The sequence below is a fragment of the Elephas maximus genome, chromosome 8, assembly GCF_024166365.1.
Source record: "Elephas maximus indicus isolate mEleMax1 chromosome 8, mEleMax1 primary haplotype, whole genome shotgun sequence".
NCBI classification, from domain to species: Eukaryota; Metazoa; Chordata; class Mammalia; order Proboscidea; family Elephantidae; genus Elephas; species Elephas maximus.
Window position 1 is genome coordinate 58,237,891 of NC_064826.1, and position 26,132 is coordinate 58,264,022.

Sequence of the window (26,132 nt, forward strand, 5' to 3'; positions counted from 1 at the left end):
TTACGGTACTGTTGTAATGTGAGGAAAACAGGATGTCACTGGCAAGGAGTTTGTGAATTTGAGATTCAAAAAAAGGGTGATTATATATACCTCAATTTCCTGTATTTGTATTTACGTATTAGGCATTAAGATGAACACTGAAATAGTAACAAACATTCTCAAACAAAAGCAGAGTCTAGCTCAAAAATAGCAGAAGTTTAGACGTTTTAGCTCCCATGCCATCTCATGGACTGGTGGTACTACTTGGAGTATCATACGAGTCTAAACTCCACTTGGCTCAATAGGAGTGAGAGCTGTGACAGATTAAATATAACAGTTGTGGTACTAATCTACTCCAATTGCCCCAGGAAACACCAGGTCTCCTGTATCTGCATTCCTATGGAAGTTCCTCAACTGTTATATTTTATAAATCATGAATCTTCTGGAGCACAAGACTGAGGTGCACATCTCCAAAATAAAGTTAAACCCTGAGTTGGCGCAACTAGAGGAACCTAATTCTTGAAGTAACTCAAGTATTCAACTAGATGAACTGAAGCATCCAACTAGATGCTTTAAGAAAAAATTAACCGAGAAACAGTTTTAACAAAGTGGGTGAGGCTTCGCTGGAATTGTACAATGAACGAAACACAGAACCCAACATAAAATAGAAATAAGGCAACACAAGATTCACTTGTAACAAAGACTTTGGCTGTAATTAAAGAGAGAGGATGAATTTGTCAAATTTGTCAAGGGGAAGGAAACTTCTAACTGCAGGGACATGCTGAAGACTAGGCTCCATGCTTTCGGAAAGAAAGAAAGCACAAGTAGAGGAGATAAGGAGACTTGCTGTGATGTATCAATAATTAAAATTGAATTAACTGAATGTTTCCAGAGACATGGTTTTATAGTACCTTAGTACTCAGAACCACAATTAACGCAGCACACTCTGGGAATTATTAAAGCAATAGGATGGTTCAAACACGACCCATAACCATGGGTCAATAAGGGCCTTCTTTCTTATCATATTAGATTCACCCTATGTTTATGCTCACCCAGGGAAGTACCATTTCCTTGAACTATGATTTCCTCAGAGAAAGTGAGTTTGAACCAAACGAGATTTTAACATGCTGAAGGTGAGCCTCCTTCAGCCCTTTTCTGGACAGTCCTGGCTCACGCAAGGCTTTTTGGCCTCGCAGACAATGTATCTGGAATGAAACCTAAACTCACCACATATTATAGAGCAGGTGCCTCACATTCTGATACGTAACCAGGGCACGACTACTTGACATAAATACGTTTAGAAGTTAGGGTTGACTAAATATTTACTAAATGAATGAATATATACATTTTAGCAATATTTTAAAGTATAGTTAGTGAAATGAGTGTAAAGATGCTTAAAACCAAACCAAACCCATTGCCATTGAGTTGATTCTGACTTGTGGCGACCTTAGAAGATGTTTTATTTTTGCTAGTTGACAACTAATTGATCATTTGATAACTTTCATATTGCACCCTAAAGTAAGACACAGGTGGGCAAGGAGACAATTGACTAATTTCGTTTTTATCTGTTAAGCTTTCCTGGAAAAGAAAGCAAACCAAACCAGTTTTAAATTTAAGAAACAGACACTGCTGGAGCTCATTATGCCAACAGTTTTAATATTTGAAACTACCTCGTGAGGTATTATCCTCTTTTCACAGATGAGGAATCTGAGGCTCTGAGATTACCTAAAATGGGCAAGACCATATATTAAATGGGAGGTACAACCTGGATTAAATTCCAGATCTTACTACAAAGCTCATGGTTTAAAAAAAAAAAAAAAATTCTATTATAAAAGTAACACCTGCTTATTTGGAAAAGTTGTAGGAAGGAAGAAAAGAACTCATCCTGACCCCCAGTGGTAACCACATCAAAATTTTGGTACACTCTTTCCAGTCCTTTTGCAGTATATATTTTTTTAATGTAAGTATGAGCAAATGGCATATATAAAATGGATGTATTAATATTTTAAAAATTAACATCTTCTCATTTTAGAAGGAAATATACATTATGTTATAGAGAACTTGGAAAATACTGAAATGTATAAAGGAAATTAAAGTCACCTAGAATTCCATTAGCCAAAAATTATCAGTTAATATTTTCACATATTCCCTTAATCTTTTTCTACCCATTTTTTTTCCACATAGGTATGCTCATATTGTACAGAGATTTTTTAAGTATATTTAACAAAGGTCTATATGGAAAATGACAAAGAGGGACTTGGTGTCAGTATTTACCACTCCAATTATTCAACAGGCTTTAAAACCAAAACCAAACCAAATCCACTGCCGTCGAGTCGATTCTGACTCATAGAGACCCTAGAGGACAGAGTAGAACTGCCCCATAGAGTTTCCAAGGAGCGCCTGGCGGATTCGAACTGCTGACCTTTTGGTTGGCAGCCATAGCACTTAACCACTGTGCGCCAGGGTTTCCACAGGCTTTAAAGAGGCAGAAAATAATCACTCAAGTTCCCTGTCTATTCATACAGCTGTCAGAATACCTGTAAGCCTTAAAACTTGTACTGTTTCCACTAAAGTGAACACATACATAGATGTTCTTTTTACACCCAAGGGAGTCTAAATCATGTACATAGGAATACTCCATACATTAAAACTTTAAATACCATGTAAAAGCCGCTCTGGGAGAAGACAACAGCTGTCATCTAAGTCTGTAGTATCTCACAATGAAAAATATATAATGTACTTTAATCATCTGCATACTTAATTTTGCATAAAAGTGGGTTAGCAAGAAAATAAGGCATGACTGACAATGGCTTGTGTAAGTGCTAAATGGTCTAACAGTCCAGACTGTATATTAGAATTCCAACTTAACATAAAACTTCAGCTGTACATAAAAGTAATAACCTTTACAACAAGCCGTTAAGGGTTAGTACCCATGTAAGTTTACACACATTACTGAAGGCAGAGTAGGAGCAAAGGAGAACCCAAGGAGGAATGTCAGTTATGTGCATGCAGCTTCCTCTTGATTTAAACACTCATGACACACTGAATGAACTGAAAAAGAGAAAAGTCAAGTGTTATTTTACAGACCTCCTAACACTTAATACACACGGTCCTATTTTTAGGTGAAACCCTGGCGGCGTAGTGGTTAAGAGCTACTACAGCTGCTAACCAAAAGGTCGGCAGTTAGAATCCACCAGGCACTCCTTGGAAACTCTACGGGGCAGTTCTACTCTGTCCTATAGGGTCAGTTGCTATGAGGTGGAATCGACTCAATGGCAACGGGTTTGGTTTTTAAAAATTTTTTTTATTTTCAGGCAGCTTGCATTTTGATTTTCTAATTTGAATTGTGGATTAAAAAAATAATAACTTTCTAAAATAAGGGTAAGCGATTGATAGAAAGGTTTTTTTGTGAGGCAGACAGCCTAATATAAAAAATAGGGTTCTCGTTTCTAAGTTTCTTATAGGAAGCCTGTCTCATTCCAATGGATAAAGAATTATTTAAATTCCAAATAATATCTGAGACTCTAGGGATGGTCGTGGTCAAAGGTAGTAACCCAAGAATACAAGTAACAGTTGAGCTGACACTGTTACAGCACCTGGGGACTCCCACACTGCATAGTACTCCCCTACTACTCTACAGGAGTGTGTCTCAACAGTTTATTCCCTTAACATCTCCTTTATTACAATAAATCCTAGCATGCAAATACATGTTAGACAAGCAGAACATTTGACCCTTCCCTGTAGTTTAGAAACCCAAATTTAGAGGCTTCAGGATTTACTGTGAAATATTTGCTTCACAACTAAACACACAGCAATAGACCGCTAGGTTCCCAACACCAGCGAGGCACTGTGCTTTACCCACGTTACCACTAATTCTTGCTGTACTCCCACAAGACCAAGCTGATTATCCCTACTTTTGAGAAAAGGAAACTAGAACCTGGGATTTAGAAATCTCTTAAGTGGCCCCTTCTGAGGCCAAAGCTTTCCACTCTACACAGTCTCCTGATCTTTGGAAGTGAGAGACTGTCAACTGAGACGTTAATCCAGACTAAAAGGAGCACATTTTCTAGCAGAAGGAATATGCTTATTTACGCACACATATGGGCCTTTTTAAAGTGTACTCATAATTGCGGCAGCTGTTATGCCAAAAATATGTACATCTTTGTACTTTGCGATGAAGAAACATTTTAGAATAGTCAGTAATTACAGTAATTTCAAGTCTAAAAGTATTTTTTTTCTCTTTTTAAATGAATGGCTGCGCAAAAAGTGCAGGGAAAAAACTAAACATCTCCCTAGCTTAGTTATGTACATTCAACTAATGCATCAAAGATGGCACTGGGTTATGTCTACACTGGCTGCACGGCCTATCCTACCTCATTTAGACTGGCTGTTCATACAGGACTTGTTTTACATTGAGACTTAAGCTTGAGCCTTGTGTCCTCAATGAAGAACATAGGGGTGCAAAGTAGAGCTTTGAGTTGTTAAAGCTATTTCTCAATGACTGAGATGATTTGTATAGAGAAGGCAAAAGCAGACATGTATGTGCCTGATGTTTCTCAAGGACATTCCTAATTTAAATTCCATACCAGCTCAGTGAAGAAGGCATCATTCTATATCTGCTTTACGCAGATATGCTCAGAGAAATGACAGGAACCTGTCTAAATGGTCCAGCTAATAAGTGGGACAAGCTGGGCCTTGAACACAGGTAGTTTTAACGTAGTGGCAATTAGATGGCGCTCTAACTATGGACAGGCCTGATGATAAAATTTATTAATTTATTTTGATTTTCTCTCCCAAGAAATTTCTCAATTTTAGAGCATTTCCGTTTTGAAAAGAACAGAAATTTACATAAATAAAAACTTTAAAACTGTAACTAAAATTACTTATTCTATTGTTATTAGTTGCCGTTGAGTTGATTCCAACTTATGGTGACCCCATGCGTTACAGAGTAGAACTGCTCCATTGGGTTTTTTGGCTGTAATCTTAACACAAGATCGCCAGGCTTTTTCTTCTGTGGTACTGCTGGATGGGTTCGAACCACCAACCTTTAGGTCACCAGTCAAGCACAAACTGTGCCACTGAGGAACTTTCTAAAATTACTGAGTTTTTAATTTTTGGTTAACGACTTCCTTTGATCATTTAATCCTTGACTGCTCTGGCATCTTTAAGATGTCCTTAACAGCGAACTTCAAAAGAGACACTATTCAAAGCACATCTGATCCACCTGCTTAGTCCTTAATTCACTGAGACTTACGTCATCATACGGGAAGTTCACAACACCTTGTTGACCAGTATCGCGTCTTCGAAAGCTGTCTGTGAAACAACACAGTAAAAATTTATGGCTTGCTTTACCTCTTTTCTAACATCACAATAGTCAATTACTTTGGCATTGGATTCTAACTGAAATAACATTTAAACTGTACAACCAGACTATATCAACAAAAGACCAAAGCAAAGATGCCGATTATATGAATATGAGCAGGCTTAATATGCAACAACTTCTACGATATGCAAAAGTTTGCCATTTTTTTTTCCAGCTGGAAAGACACACCTTACCCTAAAGTTAATAAAAGCTGTGTGACTTCTCAGGTGATTATCTAATTATGATGAAAGCAGAATTTCAAACTTCTTAATAACAGGGATATTATTTAGTTAGAAAAAAGACGGATGGATCTGATCTAATAGTTGATCAAATATCCCACCCATGTTAGCCCTGCCCAACAGAAAAAGAACTACTTTAATAAAACGTTTGCCCTCAAGTGTTAGGATGCAAAGAGTCACAAAATTATTCTGTTGGATATGCTTGACCTTGTGTACTGTGAGTTGATTCTGACTCATAATGACCCTATATGACAGTGTAGAACTACCCCCTAGGGCTTCCTAGGCTGTAATCTTTACTGGAGCAGATCACCAGAAAGCTTCCATGAAGCCACTGGGTAGATTCAAAGTACCGCTCTTTTGGTTACCAAGTGATCACTTAACCATTATGCCACCAGGGCTCCTTTGGATATGCTTGATAGAACTGTTAAAAATTCACTGATGTTAGGAAAAAAGAATGGTGAGAATAAAAGTTCAGAAGCACTGAGAAACAAAATGTCATAAAAATGATGCCTTGGCCCATGGCAGTGACATGCGACCTCAAAGAACACACCTGTGAGAGCCCTCAGTTTGACACAGCAGGCAATGTAGTCATCAAAGGTGATCTTTCCATTGGTGCTGTACCTCTTTGCAATTGAATTCACAGCCTGAGGACTCAACCTAAATCCTGAAAGGGAGAAAAATCACCCAACAAAAAAAGTTAAGGGATGATGGAGACCACTGAAAAAATAACCAAAAACAATTTTTAAGACAGAAAACTCATTTTAATTATGAACACACACAATTTCTAAAACATACAGAACAAACCCAATAGAGAAACTGCCTTCAAGTAACATTTCTCTTTAGAAATAAAAAAACTTCTATCAGTTAACTGACAATCTGGAGTTAGCAATACCTACCCATAGTTGTCAGGGCTTTCTGTAATTCTTGAGGATCCACTGTTCCACTTCTGTCGCTGTCAAAACTGATGAAGTGCTGTCTCCAGCCATTCAGCACAGACCAGAGTTCTTTAAATTCATTGAAACCCATTGTGCCAGACATGTCTCTCTGAACCGTAATCAAAGATCAGAGCATCTTTATTTAGCAACACTTCAAAGACCAAGGATAAGAGGGATTTAATAAGCTTTCTGCTAAAAAAGTTTAAAAATTATTATATTTTCTTCTTGATATAATAAAAAGACAAAGGCCTGTGGAGAAAAGGCTCTGAGCACCCATTTTCACTATGGGAAAAGAATAATCTATATGATGTGATTACAAGGAACTAACATCTTCATCATAAGCCCCATGTAAAATGCAGCCTAGTTATTGCCAACTGGGCTTCCCTTTCCGGGTACCTCAGACTCTGTTGTCTACCCTCTGTCCTAGGGTCTTCTTTGGCCCTGCCATTCTCTTGTTAAGCCCTCCCACACCCAAGAATTTCCCTTTTGGAAAATGAGGTAGGATGGAAGCCACTGCAGGGTCAGCACAAGTTAACCTCTCTTCAAAATGTGCTCCAGAGCTAAACTGAGTCCAACAACTGTGATGTGAAAAATTCCATTACTTGAAGGTCAGGTGTGAATCATGCAGAATGTTTAATGTTAAAAGAAAAAAGCTTCCCTGACTACTTATTTCTATACTTGTTCTACTTTAACGCTTCCTTAAATTCTTGAATGACTAGTAGTATTCTATTTACTAAGGTTTCTTCCTTCGTTCACACCAAATTACATCTTAAAAGCTAATTATTTCAGAAAGCTCTCTAGTGGTCATTGGTCATTTTTGTTTACTGGGATTCATTTTGAAATGAATTCCTTTACGAAGGAAATTTTTTTGTCAGAAAAAAGTACTTTAGGCAACAGTAGAGGATACATCCAGCATTGAAACCATAAGCCGACAAGTCTCCAGGTTAAAAGCTGTTAAAACAAAAAAAAATGCAATCATATTAATAACAATTTCAAAAACTGGAATTATACTGGATCCATTCAAATTAATTAAAAATGGTATTACTGATATACTTTATATACTACTCAATTTATACGGAAACCAAATTATATGGACCTTGAAAGATTTTTTCCATACAGAACCCGAATTTCATTCTAACAATTTTAATAGAAAGTAAAATGCATTGCATAGTACTATTAATATTTGTACGTGTGATTACTGTGTTGAAGTTGGGGGAAAAATGTATTTTTATCTTTTAGAAAGATATATACTGAAGTATTTGCAGACAAAATAAGATATCCTGGATTTGCTTCAGAATAACCAAGGATGGAGTTGGAGATAAAACAATATTGGCAACACAAGGTAACTGCTGAAGCTGAGTGATGGGTATGCAGGAGTTCACTTATATTTATCTCAACTCCTGGATATGTTTAAAATGTTCTATGATACACTTTTTAAAGTATTATATACTATCTTGTCTTTAACAGTGTAATATAATTAATTCAATTCACCACAATATTATCTATCCACCACACTGGGTGGGATATTGCTTTGTTCTTCTCATAAAAAATAAAAACCCAGTGCCGTTCATTTAAAAAAAAAAAAAATCATAGTTGACTATAAATAGCTGGTTTTGCTAGTTGTGGGTGTTATCATTTTTTTCCTGTCTTTTCCCTTTAATGGGAGGCACTGAGTGATGACCTCCTACCTCAAATAATCTATAACTTCTTCTCATATACAATCAGCTTATATATGAAACCAGATAAGTATATCTGTTAGAACTGTGTGTTAAATAAGAGAGCTCTTGAGGAATAATTCAGCAATGGCCACTGTTCAGAAGCATGTTTATTTTACTTACAGTTTAAATGTGTTTGGAGGACATTTCCCTTAGGCAACAAAACTAGACTATATATACCCAGTGCCGTCAAGTCGATTCCGACTCATAGTGACCCTATAGGAGAGTAGAACTGCCCTGTAGAGTTTTCACGGAGCGAGTGGCAGATTCAAACTGCTGACCCTTTGGTTAGCAGCCGTAGCACTTAACCACTATGCCACCAGGATTTCCAGACTATATATACCCATTGGTTAACTGTCTACTGGTAATCTATCTAAGCAGTAGGAAATTAAAAATAAAGAACCCCACCCATCTAACATGTTAATGGAAATCAATGACTTTGAGGAAATATTATGTAGGTATAAAGAAGCTGTAAGGCTAGAGGACAGAAGTGACAAGGGTCACATGGACAAAGCTAATATAAATTCTGCAACTTTGTTAAGAAGCACATAGAACATTCTTAGAGCTCTTTCTAGCTTCATTTTTCCTCCCTCTAACCAAAGTGAATTTAAAACCCAACTGAGCTAAGTAAAACTCACTGAGCTTACTCTTATTACTGCGAGGTCTTTAAATGGCACAAACTATAGGTTTTTCATGTATAACAGATTCCTGTGTTTGTTATGAAGTATTCCTGTGTTACTGGATATAAAAGTCTAGGGACTATTTTCATCTTGCTCTTTCAATCTCCAATTGATCTACAAACATAATCCCCTGAGGTAGGAGGAGGCAACAACACTTTTCTACCCCTCTGGGAAAGAGTTGCTCCATTCTTCACTCTGACCTTTAAGTTGTGTGGAGGTACAATATTCCTCTAGTCTAGACAAGGGGTTCTCAACGCTGGGTGCACAAAAGAATCACCTGGAAGCTTCTAAAGATTCTGACACCCAGTTGCATCTCAAAACAATTAAATCAGAATCTCTGGGCATCAATTTTTAAAGCTTCTCAGATGATTCCAGTGCGCAGGCAAGGTTGAGACCACTCTTCCAAGAAGAGTGTCATTCCAGGATCCCAGCATCAGTATTACTTGGAGCTCGTTAGAAAGGCAGAATCTCAGGCCTCACTCTACACCAACAAAATCAGAATCTGCATTTTAACAAGATGCCCAGGTAAAATCTATTCACGTTAAAGCAGGAATTCTCAATGTGTGCAGTCCTTGGGCCAGCAGCACCAGCATCACATGGAAACTTTTAACAGATGCAGATTCTCGGGTTCTACCACAGGCCTCCTGAATCAGAAGCTCTTAAGGCTGGGCTCAGCAAACTGGTTTTAGCAAGCCCTCTAGGTGCTGCTGATGCTGATAAAGTTGAAGAACCACTGATACAGTCTAGTGAGCCTGACAACCACAGGCTCAAGAGGACAAAACCAATTATGTTGGGCTTAGATCAAAGTTTCTAAGGGGCCATGAAGCAGACAACTTCCCTGTTTCCCATTTTATGAATGGTACCCCCATTCACTCAGTTACCCAAGCCAGAAACCTCCCCCTCCTCCAATATTCAATCGCCTTCTAAATAACTTAGGATCCATCCATGTCCAGTCCCATTGTCATTTCCCTGGTTCAGTTAGCATTTCTCCCACTTGTGTGACTCCAAAGGCACCCTGACTGGTGTTTGTGACTCCAGTTTTACCAAGCCATGCCTATGCCGCCACCTATAGCTGAGGTGGTATGGGTTTCTCCTATTGAAAACCAATAAAGGCTTTTTATTGCTCTCAGGATAAAGTCCAAACACCTTATTAGGGCATATAAAGTCACATTTACTTCTCCAGTTGTTTGTCTCTCACTCCTCCTTCAACCCCCGCATACTATCTTCATGGTGAATTACTCAGTTCTTGACTGAGCTGTGTTCTCTCATCTCAGTGCCTTTTGTACGTGTAGGTCTAGTTGAGTGGTATACAGCTCCCTCACTCCACTTACTTATTGGTCTACCTCACTTCTGCTCGATGTTCACTTCTTCTCACTTTAGATATCAATTCTGCAAGGAAACCTTTCCTGAACTCTGCCTAGGTTACACCCCCGTCCCGTGTGATACCATAGCCTCTGTGCTTCACAAATTCTGGTACTTTTCACAATGTTCCATCAGCACTATTTGTGGTTGCACACTCTAGCACCCAGCACATGGTAGGTGGTCATTAAATGTGTGTTGGCTGAATAAATGAATGAACGGTAAGACTGAATTCTTATCTCTGCATAGGAAGCTGTATAGCCCCTCTCAAACAGTCTAAGGAGGAATATGTTTGTAAAATAAAATCTTCTGATTTTTACGGATTTTAAAAAGTAATGTATAAACAAGTCAGAATACCATTAAGGCTATAACCAACCAAAAACCAGTTGCTGACAAGTCAATTCTGATGGGTGGTGACTCCATGTGTTTTATAATAGAACTGGACTCCAAAAGGTTGTCAATGGCTGGGATCTTTCAGAAGTAGATCACCAAGTCTGTCTTCCGAAGTTCCTCTGGGTAGATTCGAACTACCAACCTTTCACTTAATAGCCATTTGCATTACCTAGGGACTTCTAATTAGCATTGCTATTGTCTGCCATCGAGTGGATTCTGACGCATAGTCACCCTATTTGACAGAGTAGATTTACCCCATAGGGTTTCCTAGGCTGTAATCTTCATGGGAGCAGATCATCAGGTCTTTTCTCTAGCGGACCACGTGGTAGGTCTGAATTGCCAACCTTTTGGTTAGCAGCTGAACTCTTAACCACTATGCTACCAGGGCTCCTTCTAATAAGGGTAGAGGACTATAATTTTCTATTTGAGGAAACTAGAACACTCAGGTCTAGTTCAAGTAAAGAAAATCTTTAATCAATTTTGTTGACTGCATTTTTTAAAATCCATAAATGGCTTTTATTAATGTTAATTCTATTTTAAATAACTCCAAATTTCAAATGTATTTTAAATACTTTTACCTTTACTTTTGTTCTCCTTTCCCCTGTTCACATACCAGACTGGCTTAGAAATACACAATTGAATGGACCCAGCAGAAAAGCCCTACCTCCCATTGTTTCTCTCAACCTTACCACAGAGCAACAATGAAATCCAAGGAAATAAGCTGAATTACTATCTTACAGACTAGAACAACTTCCTTCATCAACCTTATGTTTAGGTATGACTCCTTCCTTTAAGCTGGTGAAGAAGAGGCCCCTAGACAATGGGGCCGAGTACTAAGGCCCTCCCCCGCCCCCGCCTTGGATCTGCACCTCTAAGTTTAGAAGCTGAGTTTAAAAAACCAATGGCAGTGTAGTTTTTGTACTGCAACACTTACTCTGGTGCCTCGAAGGCAGGATGTGGTTCATTACAGCCTCTACTGTATTGGGAAAAATAATTCAGGACTAGATGACAGTTAGCAAATCAATACAATCACGTGGTCCTGATGACTCAGGACATGTCTTATGTATTACTTGTTCACTAAATGAGGCTTTCTCAATGAAACTTTTAAGAGGACTGATCTCAAAGGATATACTTTGTTAGTCAGATTTTACAACCTGCCACACTTCTTATTCTTGAAAAGAGTACAGAATAATAAGTCTGTGTTGTGATACTTCTGTAAACCCTGCTGTTAGAACTTCTTTGTTCAAAGGGCCAACTGTTCCAGGTTAACAATTTACAATTTAAATGTGTTGCCTACAAAAGTAAAAAATCCCTAGATTTTTTACTTTTGTTTAACCCACCAAAACCAAACCCACTGCTGTTGAGTTGATTCCAACTCCTGGCGACCCTATAGGATAGAGGAGAACTGCCCCCTACAGTTTCCAAGGAGTGCCTGGCAGATCTGAACTGCCGACCTCTTGGTTAGCAGCTGTAGCACTTAACCACTGTGCCACCAGGGTTTCCTTCTTTTGTTTAGGACCATATGAAATGACAGAAATGCAAAGGGTTCCCCTTTTGTAGTAATTCCTCAGCTAGGAAATATTAACAGGCTAGGGAAGACGCCTAAAACAAAGGGTGAAAAAAGAGAAACGCGAAGAGTTCAAAAAGAGAGTCAGCTGGTAAACACTGGTCAAAAAAAAAAAAATGCCACAGTATGTCCTAAAGTGTGAATTCTAGCTTGAGCATTTTAGTCCACAGCTTAGCATGAAATTGGGGTTCAATATGATGTTCTGTCTCAATTAACAACTGGCAAAGAAGGTGGCAGGGAACACAGCTGAGCCAAGACACTATTCTTTCCTGGAAATTTATCATGGTCAAGATATCATTTGAAGAGAAAACATGAGGTGTGGGTCTGGGACAATGACTGAGATGCCCCCAGTCAGGATGCAGTGCCATGGCATTACTTCCTAAACTGCAGCCATGGCAGGAAGGCAATGTAAAGGCTGTACTACAGGGCAGAGATCCAACAGGTGGGAAACGGAAGAGAAGCAGGTGGACCAGTGTAAGAAGTTCAGAAATTAGGAAGGTTCCTTCCTACTTTAGAGCCCTGGTGGCAAACTGGTTAAGAGCTCTGCTGCTAACGAAAAGTTCGGCAGTGCGAATCTACCAGCTGCTCCTTGGAAACCCTATGGGGCAATCTACTGTGTCCTAAGGGTCGCTATGAGTCAGAATCCACCCAACAGCAATGGGTTTGGTTTTGGACTTCCTACTTAACACATTCTCTGAATACATCCTCTAAAGACGAAAGACCTGAGGGATGTCATGCAAGCATTCATGTTGCAGTACATGCCTGGAGCTTAGAGACCAGCCATTCAGGAACAGGAATGCAGGACCACCCACTCGAAGCCCTAAGTGCCACCAGGGTTCGGGCAGAGGAAGCTCTTGGCAAATGGTGAGCAGTAAATGTTAGCTCCTATCATTAGTGACACCTGACCTGGCAGATTTCATTTCAGCACCTTAACTTGTCCTCTGTGAAGGAGGCCGTATAAGCTGTCTTACTGCTTCAAATGGTTCCAGAAACATGGAGCCCAAATCCAAGAAATCCATTAAACTAGTGGGTAGAGTGGAATGATTTATTAAGACTTGTTTTCAAATTAATATTGTGAAATAATAAACAACCTAAGTAAGCTTTTGAAATTCTAAACTTTGCTGGATCAGAAAAGGTTCGTTTTCTTGCTGGCAATAATGACGAGTAACAGCTAAACTATAAAATCCGAGAGTACTTTCAGAGAAACTCTGTCAACTTACGTTTGTATCCTCCAGCAATGCCTGACTGTGTCAGACATCTCTGCAGCTCATCAGCATCTATTTGCCCATCCTTTGGGGGAAAAAAAACAAGAAGAGGAATCACAATAGTGTTTGTACTTTTTGGTTCTTTGACTACCTTCAGTATTCAATGCAATAATAATACCAAAGCAATCAGTATCATCACTCATCATGAGATTTTTTTTTAAGGAGTGCCTTCCAAAAGTGGGCATTCTTTTCCTCACTCTGCTTCCAAAAATAATTCAGTGATGAAAGGAAGTTATCAAATTATTAAGCCCTCTTCCAAATATGGATAATTCGGGACATAGTCCCCAATCCATAAGTTCCCAATCCATAAGTAAAGCAGGCATTCAATTTCAGGCTATATTGTAAATAACTATTTCAAAAAAACTGACAGAAGTCTGAATGTTGTTTACTTCTGTATGTTAGTATTACAAATACCTTTCCAACATTTCCCTTGCCAAATTCTTGAATTAGATTTGGCAATAGTTTCAAGCAAAGGTTCTTCGTCTAATTAAAAAAAAAAAAACACTAAGATGAATTCAAAGTTTCTTCCACTGATATTTTTAATGTATGAATAAAACTAGTTTCTGTCTTGGCAACTCTTCATCTTTCAGTCTGAGCTAGGAAACTGCCAAAGCTAATAAGCATTTTAAAGTAAAATCATTTTCATAAGTGCTTAAAAATCTTATTCTAGTCTCTCTAGTAAAGGTTTTTTTTGTGTGTTTATTTTTGTCTTTTTCAGGGTACACAACTGACATCAGTAAATAAAAACCTTGGTTCACGCAGATAGAAGACGCCTTGGTCACCTTTTCTTGTCATTTGGTGAATGGTTTTTTCAAATCAACCCAATTATATCTGGAAGCTACAGTTGCCCAATGCCCACTCACTGGCTGAACCAGATCAAAAGTAGATATATGTCATCTTTTAGGCATTTCAAAATAAAACGCCTAAATTCTCAAGTGCGCGGGTATCATTAAGTCATAAGTTAAGAGTAAGGTCAATGATTTGAAAGACAGTGGATATGCTGAATATAGGGCTGCTGAAAGCTAAGCAGGTTGGGTCACTTACAAGGTGCAGGCACAGGCAATCTAAGAATGCTAGGCTTGAGGTCCGCTCTGTTTGTGGTTTCAAAGATACACATCATTAACAGATTAAGCAGATACTTCAGGGGAAGCTCTTCCAGTTTTAGACTCAATTTTCCATCCAATTTCTCAACCTGTATTTCTTAGGGTGCTATCTGAAAAGGTGTTCTTAGGTTTTTATCCCATAATAGTCTGCAGCATTTTCACATCAGGATCGTGTTATTTCTAGCTTTTGATCATAACAAAACTAAGTTGGATTCATAAGGAGAAATATCCTAACGTCTGAGTTACAGCAACAGTATATTTACTATATATACACAGTGACCTCATGAGCGTCCTCCCTCAAAGTAAGCCTGCACCTGCTGATTCTCCTGTCCTGCAACTCAGAAGGTAGAGAAGTGAAAGGCCTCCGGAAGCTGACCCTAATGCTCCATGTCGATAGGCCACAACTCCAAATGACACAGACTAGCTGATCTATTAACAGCATCTGCCTCAAAGAGAAACTAAACTGTTCACAAGTTTAACTTCCTCATAACAGGAAAGAGTAGTAAATTTCTTACTTTGAAGCTGGTGGGTTTTTACCTATTCCCCAAGGGAGGAACTGATTAACAATTAAGCTCAACCCAAAGAAAGTATCCATTAGAATCTGGCTACATAATTATTAACATATTTCTTTAAGTTGTACAAACATGAGTTTATGCTCACCAGATTTTGAATTTCTCTTCTTGAAACCACCCTGTACTCTGAAAACTTACAAAAGCATCTTTCTACCTTACAAATCCTCACAGGATATTTACAATCCCTTATGTAAAATGACCCTCATTCAATCACTAGTTTGGAACTGAACCAACATAAATAGGATGCCACATTTTGTTCTGAATATTTCAAAGTGAATTTTCTGTCAATTTTCTTCTCTCTTTTGCAAAAAGCAAAGGGATTCCTTCCCAAAGTAAATTCATTTTTCTGCACCACTAAAAAGGGAATACAAATGTAGAATCTGATTATTTCTTTAATATTAGACGGAAAATCTAACCTGTCCAGCTACAGCAGCAAAGTAACCGTACAACGGATCCTGAGTTTGTCCGGGAAACGCAGGCCCTCCAGGAGCCCCTCCATACTGTGAAACAGAAAACAATATGCATCATTCCGCTGAATCGTTTTATTCACTCATCAGTGACTGATGCAAAGCCAGGCAATTCACATCGTTACCTCCCCCACAACCAACCGAGCACATTCTAACCGCAATCACCATACCCCCTTCTTTCATTTCACCCCCATTATAACTTAAAAACCAACAACTTGAACCCAAATAGGTTGTCATGAAAGTGGCACCGCATAAGCGAAGCAAGTTTAAAAATTCCATTAACCTGCACATTACTGATATGAATATAACCCAGGAGAGCAACTGAAGAGCAAGTCTCGGAATTGTTTATAAGTTTGTTTGGTTTTTAAAAAAGATTTTAAGAACCATGAAAGGCTAGAGTTGGTAAAAATTCTGTGACTAGACGCAGCCTAGTGAGGAAGAAGTAAGGTGTCTCGGCTGGGCTGTATTTCCAGGTAAGCACCCTGCCCTGCGCGGCAGTGAGATGGTGCCAAAGAACACTCTCTTGGAAACAGTTCCCACGACGACGCGCATCCCAGACGCCGGGCTGGGCGACATCCCTACCGGAAGACTTTTACTCTAGCGGATTTTCCCCTCACTTTTTTTTTTTCTTTCTTTTTCTTCTTGCTTTCGTTTAAAGGGAAGGAAGTGGCTCTTTAGACCACTCTAGGTTAAAATGGCTGTTGTTTTCGGGGAAAACACATAGGGAGAGCGGAAGAAACCAACACCCAGTTTGCGCAATTCCACGCCGCGTAATCGAAGAGCGACAGGGTGGATTTCCTGGGTCTCAATCCACCCGCGACCTCATACCGCGGAAGAGGGAAGCTGAGGGAAGATCAACGGAGAGGAGGGGGAGAGAAGGCGGCGACCCGCCAGGGCCTGGGGCGAGAGAGCGGCCGACAGCTAAAAGCGCCGGGGTAGCCGCCCAGCAGCGCCTCCGCGCCGGCCTTGGGGTCGCCAAGTGCGGCCTCTCGGCTCCCCGTAATCCGGGGATCACGCCCGGGCCGCGAGCCTGCGCGGGCAGCACTTACTCCGCCTGGGTAGAAGCCGCCGCCGCCAGCGCCAGGGTGCCCCGGGTAGGACATCACGCCGACTGCGCCGCCGCCGACGCCGCGCCCCGCGCCAGCCGGCTCGGCCGCTCGCCCGCCCAGCGCGCGGATCCGCCCCCGAGCGCACCACGTGGGCCGCGGGGGACGAGCGTCTGAAGCCACCTCGGCTGGGGTTCGGCCGGCTCCTCTTGCTTGGTCACATTCCTATCTTTGTGGGGTTTTGGACCAAGACCTACGTAAACGGAGGTCCGGTGTTGACCTACGGCCCGTGATGCAATTCACAGCAGGTACCTCCCTTCCTTTGAAACTAATGGGACGTTCCAACACCAATACAGTACCAAACCCAAAAATTCATTGCAATTCAGTCGACTCCAACTCACAGCGACCTTGTAGGACAGAATAGAACTGCCCCATAGGGTTTCCAAGACTGTAAATCTTCAGGGAGGCCTACGGCCACATCTATCTCCCACGGAGCAGGCTGGTGGGTTCAACGGCCAACGTTTCAGTTAGCAGCCAAGCGATTTAACCACTGCACCACTAGGGCTCCTTCAATATAGTACAGTGCCAGAGAATTTTTTTTCTTCCTCCTGTTTTGCTATTTTCTCGCACGTTTTTTATTTGAAACAACTTATTGGATGTGGCAGCCCGCTCTAAGCAGAGTGCTGTATTGCAGGAGAGGTGTTAAATTGCGTTAGGGCAACTCTTAGAGGCAGGTCGGTGAAAAAAAATATGAAAGCGCCCCTGGAAAACAGGGATAAACTTCAGGAACTGTGTGCAAGGGGCGTTAGGCTTGTGGTTGCACACATCACTGACAAACAACGGTGTGTTTCTTTGATAGGAGACTTTGTCATCCCCTGTTAAGCTGGGCGTTGCTCAGATATGGCCTAGGGAGAAGAGAGTTTATTTTACTGGGCCGGGCAACCTAGCCCAGATGGTTCTTAGGAAAAGGAATTGTTTGAATTGTGTGGATTATTCAGAGAGAGCAACCCCTTTCCGCCCAAATTACTCAGCAGCTTCCTATATAAGAAAAGTTTAAAGCGAAGCAAAAGCATGCTGGAAAATATTCAGAAAGGTGAAAGATCCGTATTCACCTGGTTTATTCAGAGAATGGTTTTCTTCCTGCATTTTTATTTCCCATCCAGTTGGTTTGAAGCAATTAAGACATGAGATTTTTGTTTGGTTTTGCTTTATGTAACTGAAAATTGCTTGCTTGCCACTTACTGTTAAGGACTAGACATGTTTTTCTGAATTTTTATGTCTTAAGGAAGGCATTAACGAGCAAGATTTACATTTAGGTCTACAAGAGCATAGGTGGCACAAATGGTTTACACTCGACTGCTAACCTAAAGGTTTGAACCCACCTAGTGACACCACAGAAGAATGGCCTGGCTATCTTCATAAAGACTGCAGCCAAGAAACCCTGTGCCATAGAGCAGTTCTGCTTTGTAACACACGGGTCATGGTGAGTGGGAATCGAAGGTTATGGCTAGAGAACCTGCTGAGTGCGACCCTGTGCTTAATGAAGACGGTGGACTTGTTTCCTCCACTCTGAGCTTCTGAGTGAAGATTCTTACTAGGATCATTGCCTCTTAAGAGTTACTTCCACTTCTTCATTCTCAGTTCTCTTTTTTAGATACTCAGACTCCAAAAATGAAAGTCCTGACTCTTGAGAAAAATTCTAATAGCCCGTGGGAAGTAAATAGAATGTTACTTGTTTTGTGGGAAGTAAATAGAATGTTACTTGTTTTGTGTTTGATTCAAGAAGTGGAACATTGTTTTAAACACTGTAGCTATCGTCAAGGTAGATTAGTCATTTTATGAGTCCCTTCACCTCTCTGTTGAAATCTGATTCTTCAGAAAGGTAACTAACTATAAGGAACAGATGGTGAAGGCTGAACCCTATGAAGTATTGCCTTTTCAAAGTTGAGTGTAAACTCTTTCAAGACTCAAGTTTGAAAGAAGTATGTAGTATATAAAAGTTTTGTAAGTAATGCAGAATTAGCTTTGTGAATAATTGAATGTTAAAGTTTACTAAACTGTCATTTAACTTGTCTTTAGGCATCTTCCTACTGCCCTTTTGCTAAAGAGTTGAATGTTAATGGAGTGCTGCAAATGAAATTCTTAAAATTATTGCTAACAAATTGCTAATAACACAAATGCCAGTGACATACTATGGTTGGAACAAATACATTAAGGAACTCCTTTCTTTTACATCCTTATTCAGCAAGAATTCTAGTAAGACATGCATTGGTAAGCCACTGCTGCTCCAATTTACCAAAAAAAAAGTTGCCAGACCCTGTTCTAAGAACTTTACGTATTTGCTTAATCCTCTTGGAAACACCATGAGATAGGTGCTGTTATACATACTATACAGATGAGGAAACAGGAGCTGAGGGAAGTTGCCCAGGTGTGCTGTGCTGCCAGGCTGTCTGGCTCTGAACTCTGTGCTCTAAACCAGGGGTCAGCAAACTTCGTGAAGGGCTAGATAGTAAATATTTTAGGCTATGTGGGCTATACAGTCTCTGTAGCAATTACTCAACTCTGCCATTGTAGCGGGAAAGCATCCACAGACAGTATCCCTATGCAGCAGTTCTCTCTGTAACACATGGGTCGCCGTGAGTGGGAAATCAACTGGAAGGCCATGGCTACAGGATTTGCTGAGTGTGGCCCTGTGCCTACTGATAGTGGTGGATAAGGTTCTTCCACTCCAGTCTTCTGAGTTAAAGAGTAGATGTGGCTGTGTTCCAATATAACTTCATTTATGGACATCGAAATTTGAATTTCATATTATTTTCATATGTCATGGAGTAGTGTTCTTTTGAGATTTTTCCTAATCATTTTAGAATGTAAAAGCCATTCTTAGCTCCTGGGTTTACAAAAACAGGATGCAGCCCAGAACTGGACCTTAAGCAATAGTTTACCACCTCCTACTGGAAACCCTTCCAGCATACTGGCTTTATCACTCTGGAAGTATAGCACCTTAGCAAGAGATTTTCTGGCTTTAGGATAAAGCTTATGGGTAGTGCACTTTCACTCCACAGACACACACACACACACAGTGCAGATTATTTTAAAATAAAAAAAAAATGATTCTAATGTTTAATTTTCTTCATACCTACCCATGTGGACTAGAGCTAATGGAACTAACTAAAATCTATAGAGATTTCAGTTTCAGTGTCCCAGTGGACACACATTTTTACTCAAGCTACCAATAGCAAAATTAACACATTGGTGATTTCCTCTCCATCTCTTCATGGAGCAGCCAAGGCAAGGATAAAGAGACATCTGCAAAAATGGTGAGGGATTGAGGAAGGGAGGCAGGAGGAACTGGAGTTGGTGCCAAGCAGAAGGAATTATTAGGTACTGGTGTTGCCCCAGGTATTACATACTATGCTTAGACCCAACCCCCTCAGTTTTTAGTGTCTATCTCCATTTTATCGATAAGGAAATAAGGACTCAGACAGTAGTCACTTTTAGATGCTTGCAGTCAACAGGTGTTAGAATTAGTGTATTCTGTGATTTTTCTAATGCCAAATGCTAAGCTCCTTCTTATACCGAAATCTGGAGAACTTAAAATCCAGTTCCAGTTCCAGATATGCGTAGGCAGATCTGGAGCTATTCCAAATATCAATATCAGTGACAATAACGTAATAATAATAGTAGTCAGCATTTACTGAGTACTTGCTACATGCCAGCCACTAGTTCAGGTACTTAATATACTGTTTCAGTTAAGCTGTGGTAGGCTGTGCTGCAGGAACCAATATGGCCAACATTTTGGTGACTTAAAGTAACTAACAAAAGTTTTATTTCCTCATTCATACTGCATGCATATTTTGATTTGACTGGATACGCTCTTTTATGTTGTTTTTACTGTCTGGCAGAGAGGAAGAAAGAACATGCCAGATAACACACTGTCTCTTAAAGTTTTCACCTGGAAGTGATTTTAAAACATATGTCATTGGCCAAAGCACAATCACAAGGCCACACCTAATTTGAAGGCGATCAAGACAGTACCTGGAAGATGGTATCAGAAATATTGGTTGAAAAACACCGATGACTACCATACATGTGATAAGTCCTATAACCACCTCCACCCCCAAACACCCTGAGGAATGATGACTTCTCTGAGATGGGGTCCTATGTATGGCTTCTTCAGAGTCTTCCCAGTTGTCCAGTAAGAAGATCAAGATGAACACTCTGAAACCCTGACTTATCTGCCTCACTCTATGTAGTTGTAGCCAGGGACCACTAAAATAGCAAAGCTGAATGTGAGGCTATCCATGTTCATGAATCCCTTTATTCATAGGCTGAGTATTGTCAAACGTAAACATTCAGGAAGGAATAAAGACTCAGTAAGAACACTGTGGAATTCCTGGGTGGTGTAAATGGTTAATGTGTTCTGCTGCTAACTGAAAAGTTAGAGGTTTGAGACTACTTGGAAGTGCCTTGGAAGAAATGCCTAGCAATCTACTTCGAAAAAAATTAGCCATTGAAAACCCTTCGGAGCACAGTTGCACTCTGACATGTATGGGGTTGTCATAAGTTGGAATCAACTTGATATTAACAGGTTTGTACTGGTTTAGAAACTCTACAAAAGTAAAGATGAATATGGGCAATTTTCTTTTGTTTTTGGTATTCATTCCAGTGTAAGGGGTGGAGGTGGAGGGAGAGAGAACTAATCAACTTCACTAAGCCGTTGGTATGTGCCAGGCATCATACTAGGTACTTCCTAATGACATTTCACTTAAACCACATCACCTTCAAAAGGAGGTGTAATTACCCACATTTTATCGATGATGCAACAGGGGTATAGGAACTTTCCCAAGATTATACAACAGGACTTAGTTAACCCCCAGTCTATCTATGTAATTCTAAAGCATGAGTGTTTTAAGATAAAAATAAACTGCAAAGACTCTAAACCATGTTCACATTTTTTTCCTCTTTGTACTGATTCCTGAGGATTGAGGGTGGAGGAGGGGCTGCAGAAAAAGAATCTTGGAGGTGGAAAAGCTCTCCAGAGGTCCTAAGTGTCTGCCTGTGCAAGACCACACAAGTCATCAAAGAGTGATGCTCATCTCCTCCATTCCTAAATACAACCTAGGGAGAGAGAGTCCACGCGTCTCTCATGCCTGTTTTAATTTTGAACCAAATAAAAATTCTAGTGGAGTAAGAACTCATTTTTATCCTCATACCTTCAAGTCACAGAACCCTAGGTACAGACCTTACCACCCACAAGCCGTTTAAAGAAACTCACCAACAAAGCACTCAAGCTGTATATTAACATTTATAAAGTTAAAATAGGGATTCTTAACTGGTGTGCACGGTCTGGGGAGCTAGAATACTGTGTTATTTGTCCTAACTATTAAGTCCTGGAAAAAGACAGGGAGTTAATGCAGTCACGCCACAGAGAGAAACTTAGATTTCCAAATATGTGGAAATGATTGTTCGATAACATAGGTAATCAATAAATACTATCTCCATTTTCTTAAGATTATTGGGAAAGAATTTGAAGACTAGGACCTTCACTTGGGAATGAAACCCTTTTCTCTAACTGCTGAGAGTAAGAACTCAATTATGTAACTATGAAGTATTTTCATATGATGTCAAATTTCTTCACTGATGTTTTAGTAACTTGCCTAAAAAGTATTTAACAGGGCTCCTGGAATCTTGTAGGGGATAGCAAATCCAGTAGAAACATCCACGATGTTTGCAGTGTTCTTTATGTATGCCATCAAATATGGTAGGCAATAGTCACATGTGGCTATTGAGCACTCAAGATGAAGAACTAATTTTAAAAATTTAAATAGCCTGGTGTGACTAGTGACTACCCTATTAACAGCACAGGAACCCTTTTACCCCTGTTGGCTAACCCTCTCCCGGAGCTCAGGGAATGCAAACTCATTCTACTTGCCTGGAGTCAGCGTGATGAACAAGATAAAACACTGCAAGGGCAGTTGGTCATAGGCCCTGTGGCAAATGTTCCTACTGAGTAGATTCCTACTGACCTGCTCCTTCCTTTAGTGAAACTTTAGTTAGGATAGATGATCAGGGTTAACCAGGAACCAGATTTTGACTGCCTACCTGTCTATCCAAACTTTCTAGCAATTGGTGCTGTCTGAAAGCAGTGAATTGAAGATGTGCTCATCACTGGAGGGGATGCCGCAGAAGCTCTCAGTGATGCTAAAGGGTAGGTTTGTACTTTGAGTAGGGAGTTAGATGAGATGATAATGGAAACCTTGAATCTGTGTGATGCTTTAATGGCTTTCTAATGGTCTTGTTCTACCCTGTCCTGTAGGGTCACCATGAGTCGGAATTGACTTGATGGCGATGGGTCAGGGTTGGGTTTGATCTTTCATCTTTACCACAGCCGTAGTCACACCATTCATACTATTTCCACTTTGCAGGATTAAGAAACTGAGGCTCAACAACTTGCTCAAGCTCACCAGGCAGAGTAGCAGCCACACCAGTATTAAACACTCATCTTTTGTTTCAGATCTTTTCTCAACTGGATGCTATTCTTTAAGGATTCTTTCTTTTATGAAACTGCAGTTGCAATTCTATTGAATCAAGAATTTGCAGAAATTTTCTTTTTGCTGTTCCTGAATAGAATGTTTCAGAAATCAGAATATCTAACTAATTTAAAGGAAATGTCTGAATGCAATTTAGTACAGTATTGACACCTAGTTTATGTGTATAGTAAAGACTGATGTTTCGTCAGTAATCTAAAGCCATATGGGAGAAGTGAACTATCTCAATCTAAGAATATCATTGGAAAGCTATGGTAGGTTTGTTGAAAAAAACCTACTGTAATTACTGTTCAATTAAGCAACTTGTATTGTTTCCATTTTATTAAAATGTGGGACAGGAATAACTTTAAAATAGATCTGATTTTCTCAGGGCAAAAGAGACAAAAAGGAAGGCTTTTCTCTTGGTAAGTGAGAAGCATTTTGGCAGAACTCTCTAGGAAGCTGAAGCTACATTAAAAAACAAAACAAAAACCCATTGGCGTCGAGTTGATTCCAACTCATAACAGGGACCCTATGTGACAGTAGAACAGTCTGGTTCCAAGGAGCAGCTGGTGGATTTGAACTGCTGACCTTTTGGTTAGCAGTTGAAAGGGTAGTCCCTGCCCCCAGGGCTCTGATACAGATTAATATTTTATTAACCTGTACTAGTATTCTCAATGGGGAAACCCAGTTGTTATTTCTGTATACCTTTGAAAAATTTCGAAGTTTGAGGAGGTGGAGCCAAGATGGCAGAATAGACAGATGCTTCCGGCAAGCTTTCTTTACAACAAAGACCAGAAGAAACAAGTGAAACGAGTATATTTGTGACAAGCTGGGAGCCCTGAGCTTCAAAGGCAAGCTTAGAAAATTAACTGAGGGGCAGGGGGAGGAAGAGACCGTTCAGAAGTGGAGAGGAGTTACTGGACCTGAATTGCGGTGAGCCCTCAGGCACCATTCTGGGAGCAGCTGCGCCGGTGGGCTGGTACTAGCGATCGGCCATAGTTTCCTCAGGAAGAAGCAGCTGGCCACACAGCCTACTCACACCTCTGGAACCTGAGGAGAACGGTGCTCTCCACAAAAGCTAAACCAAACCTAAACCAAACCCAGTGCCATTGAGTCGATTCTGACTCATAGCAACCCTATAGGACAGAGTAGAAATGCCCTGTAGAGTTTCCAAGGAGTACCTGGCGGATTCGAATTGCTGACCTCCTGTTTAGCAGCCGTAGCACTGAACCACTACACCACCAGGGTTTCCGGCAAAAGCTAAGTACTTGCATGTATTTTAATGCCCCCCCCCCGAAAAAAAAAACCAGCTTCAGTGGCTGAATTCTCTGGGCCTGAAATAGGCACTGTTGAGCACCTAGAGCCATCCTCCTGGCCTTGGGGAAGGAAAAAATTTGCATTTGGGGGAAAAGATAATTTCCTAGCTCTACTAACCGGGGGAGCTCAGGACAGAAGTGGCTCCTGTCCAGGCATAAACTGTCCATGGACCTCGAGCACCTTTCCCTTCTGCATGGACCTGTGTGGGCCTGTTTCAGGAGAATAGGCCCTTGTTGGCAGACTCCAACCATTTCAGCTCAGCGGTGGAGAGGTGGGGTTTGATGTTTGACACTGATTTGCCTATTAAACAAGGTCCTCACCTACCCACATCAGAGACCCAAGGACTGGTAGCTCCACTCAGGTCACCCAGCCACCCACGACCGGGGTCCACAGATAACTGGTACTTCCCAGTCCTTACAACCAAAAACTTTGGGTGCCCATGGTCCGTCTGCAGAACCCACCCACCTGCACACTCTAGGAAACAGGGATGTGCTTTCTTCAGAGACACTCGAGGGTCGGTTCTCAGCCCCCTGTCTTGTTCAGAGCGTGACCCCCTGCTGCAATCAGATACCGGTATATACACCAACCACCCTTGCCCCTCTAAGACTATAAGACAGAGCCTATGCCACACACTTGATGATCAGCTACCTGGACACCTGAGCTGAATTCGTACAAGAAAACTGAATGGACTCCTAGACTGATATACCTGATAATAGCTCTAGCCATCTGGGGACAGCACATCAGAGCTCCAAAGGCGAAAATAATCAAGCTAGCTCACTTAAGCAACCCATAGGGGCATACCAAAACAAAGCAAGAAGCTACGACACAGTAAGCAAGCACAAACTAATACCATAACTTATTGATGGCTCGGAGACAACAGTAGATATCAAGTCACATAAAAAAAACAGACCATGATCACCTCAACAGGCTCTCAGAACAAAGAATCCAGGGATCTTCTAGATGAAAGTGCATTACTGGAATTACCAGATGCAGAATACAAAAGTTTAATATACACAACCCTTCAAGACATCAGGAAGGAAATGAGACAATATGCAGAACAAGCCAAGGAACACACAGATAAAGCAATTGAAGAAATTAGAAAGATTATTCAGGAACATAATGAAAAGTTTAATAAGCTGGAGAAATCCATAGACAGGCAGCAATCAAAAATTTAGAAGATTAACAATAAAATTACAGAAGTAGACAACTCGATAGAAAGTCAGAGGAACAGAATTGAGCAAGTAGAAGCTAGAATTTCTGAACTTGAAGATAAATCACTTGGGACTAATATATTTGAAGAAAAATCAGATAAAAGAATTAAAAAAAATGAAGAAACCTTAAGAATCATGTGGGACTCTATCAAGAGAAATAACCTACAAGTGATCAGAGTACCAGAACAGGGAGAGATAACAGAAAATACAGAGAGAATTGTTAAAGATTTGTTGGCAGAAAACTTCCCTGATATTGTGAAAGATGAGAAGATATCTATCCAAGATGCTCATTGAACTCCACATAAGGTAGATCTTGAAAGTAAGTCACCAAGACATATTATAATCAAATGTGCCAAAACCAAAGATAAAGAATTATAAGAGCAGCGAGGGAT

At 40.3% G+C, this 26,132-nt stretch overlaps 1 protein-coding gene across 1 annotated transcript; it reads right to left on the reverse strand.

Moving 5' to 3' along the window:
- Positions 1 to 1,615: 1,615 nt before the first annotated feature.
- On the reverse strand, positions 1,616 to 16,811 carry SRI (sorcin). Its single transcript, XM_049893648.1, has 8 exons — positions 16,686 to 16,811; positions 15,586 to 15,669; positions 13,450 to 13,519; positions 7,423 to 7,466; positions 6,477 to 6,624; positions 6,131 to 6,244; positions 5,234 to 5,292; positions 1,616 to 3,030 (listed from the first exon to the last, which is right to left on the reverse strand). Exons 1-8 carry the CDS (start codon positions 16,737 to 16,739, stop codon positions 3,004 to 3,006), a joined length of 600 nt encoding a protein of 199 aa, XP_049749605.1. The 5' UTR covers positions 16,740 to 16,811; the 3' UTR covers positions 1,616 to 3,003.
- Positions 16,812 to 26,132: the final 9,321 nt, after the last annotated feature.

Coding starts and splice junctions, on each gene's coding strand:
- SRI (XM_049893648.1), bottom strand. CDS start 16,739: ATGTCCTACCCGGGGCACCCTGGCGCTGGCGGCGGCGGCTTCTACCCA. Junction 7,467..13,449: donor CATTGCTGGAGGATACAAAC/GTAAGTTGACAG, acceptor TTGTTTTAACAG/CTTTTAACCTGGAGACTTGT. Junction 6,625..7,422: donor TTATGGTTTCAATGCTGGAT/GTATCCTCTACT, acceptor ATTACGGTTCAG/AGAGACATGTCTGGCACAAT.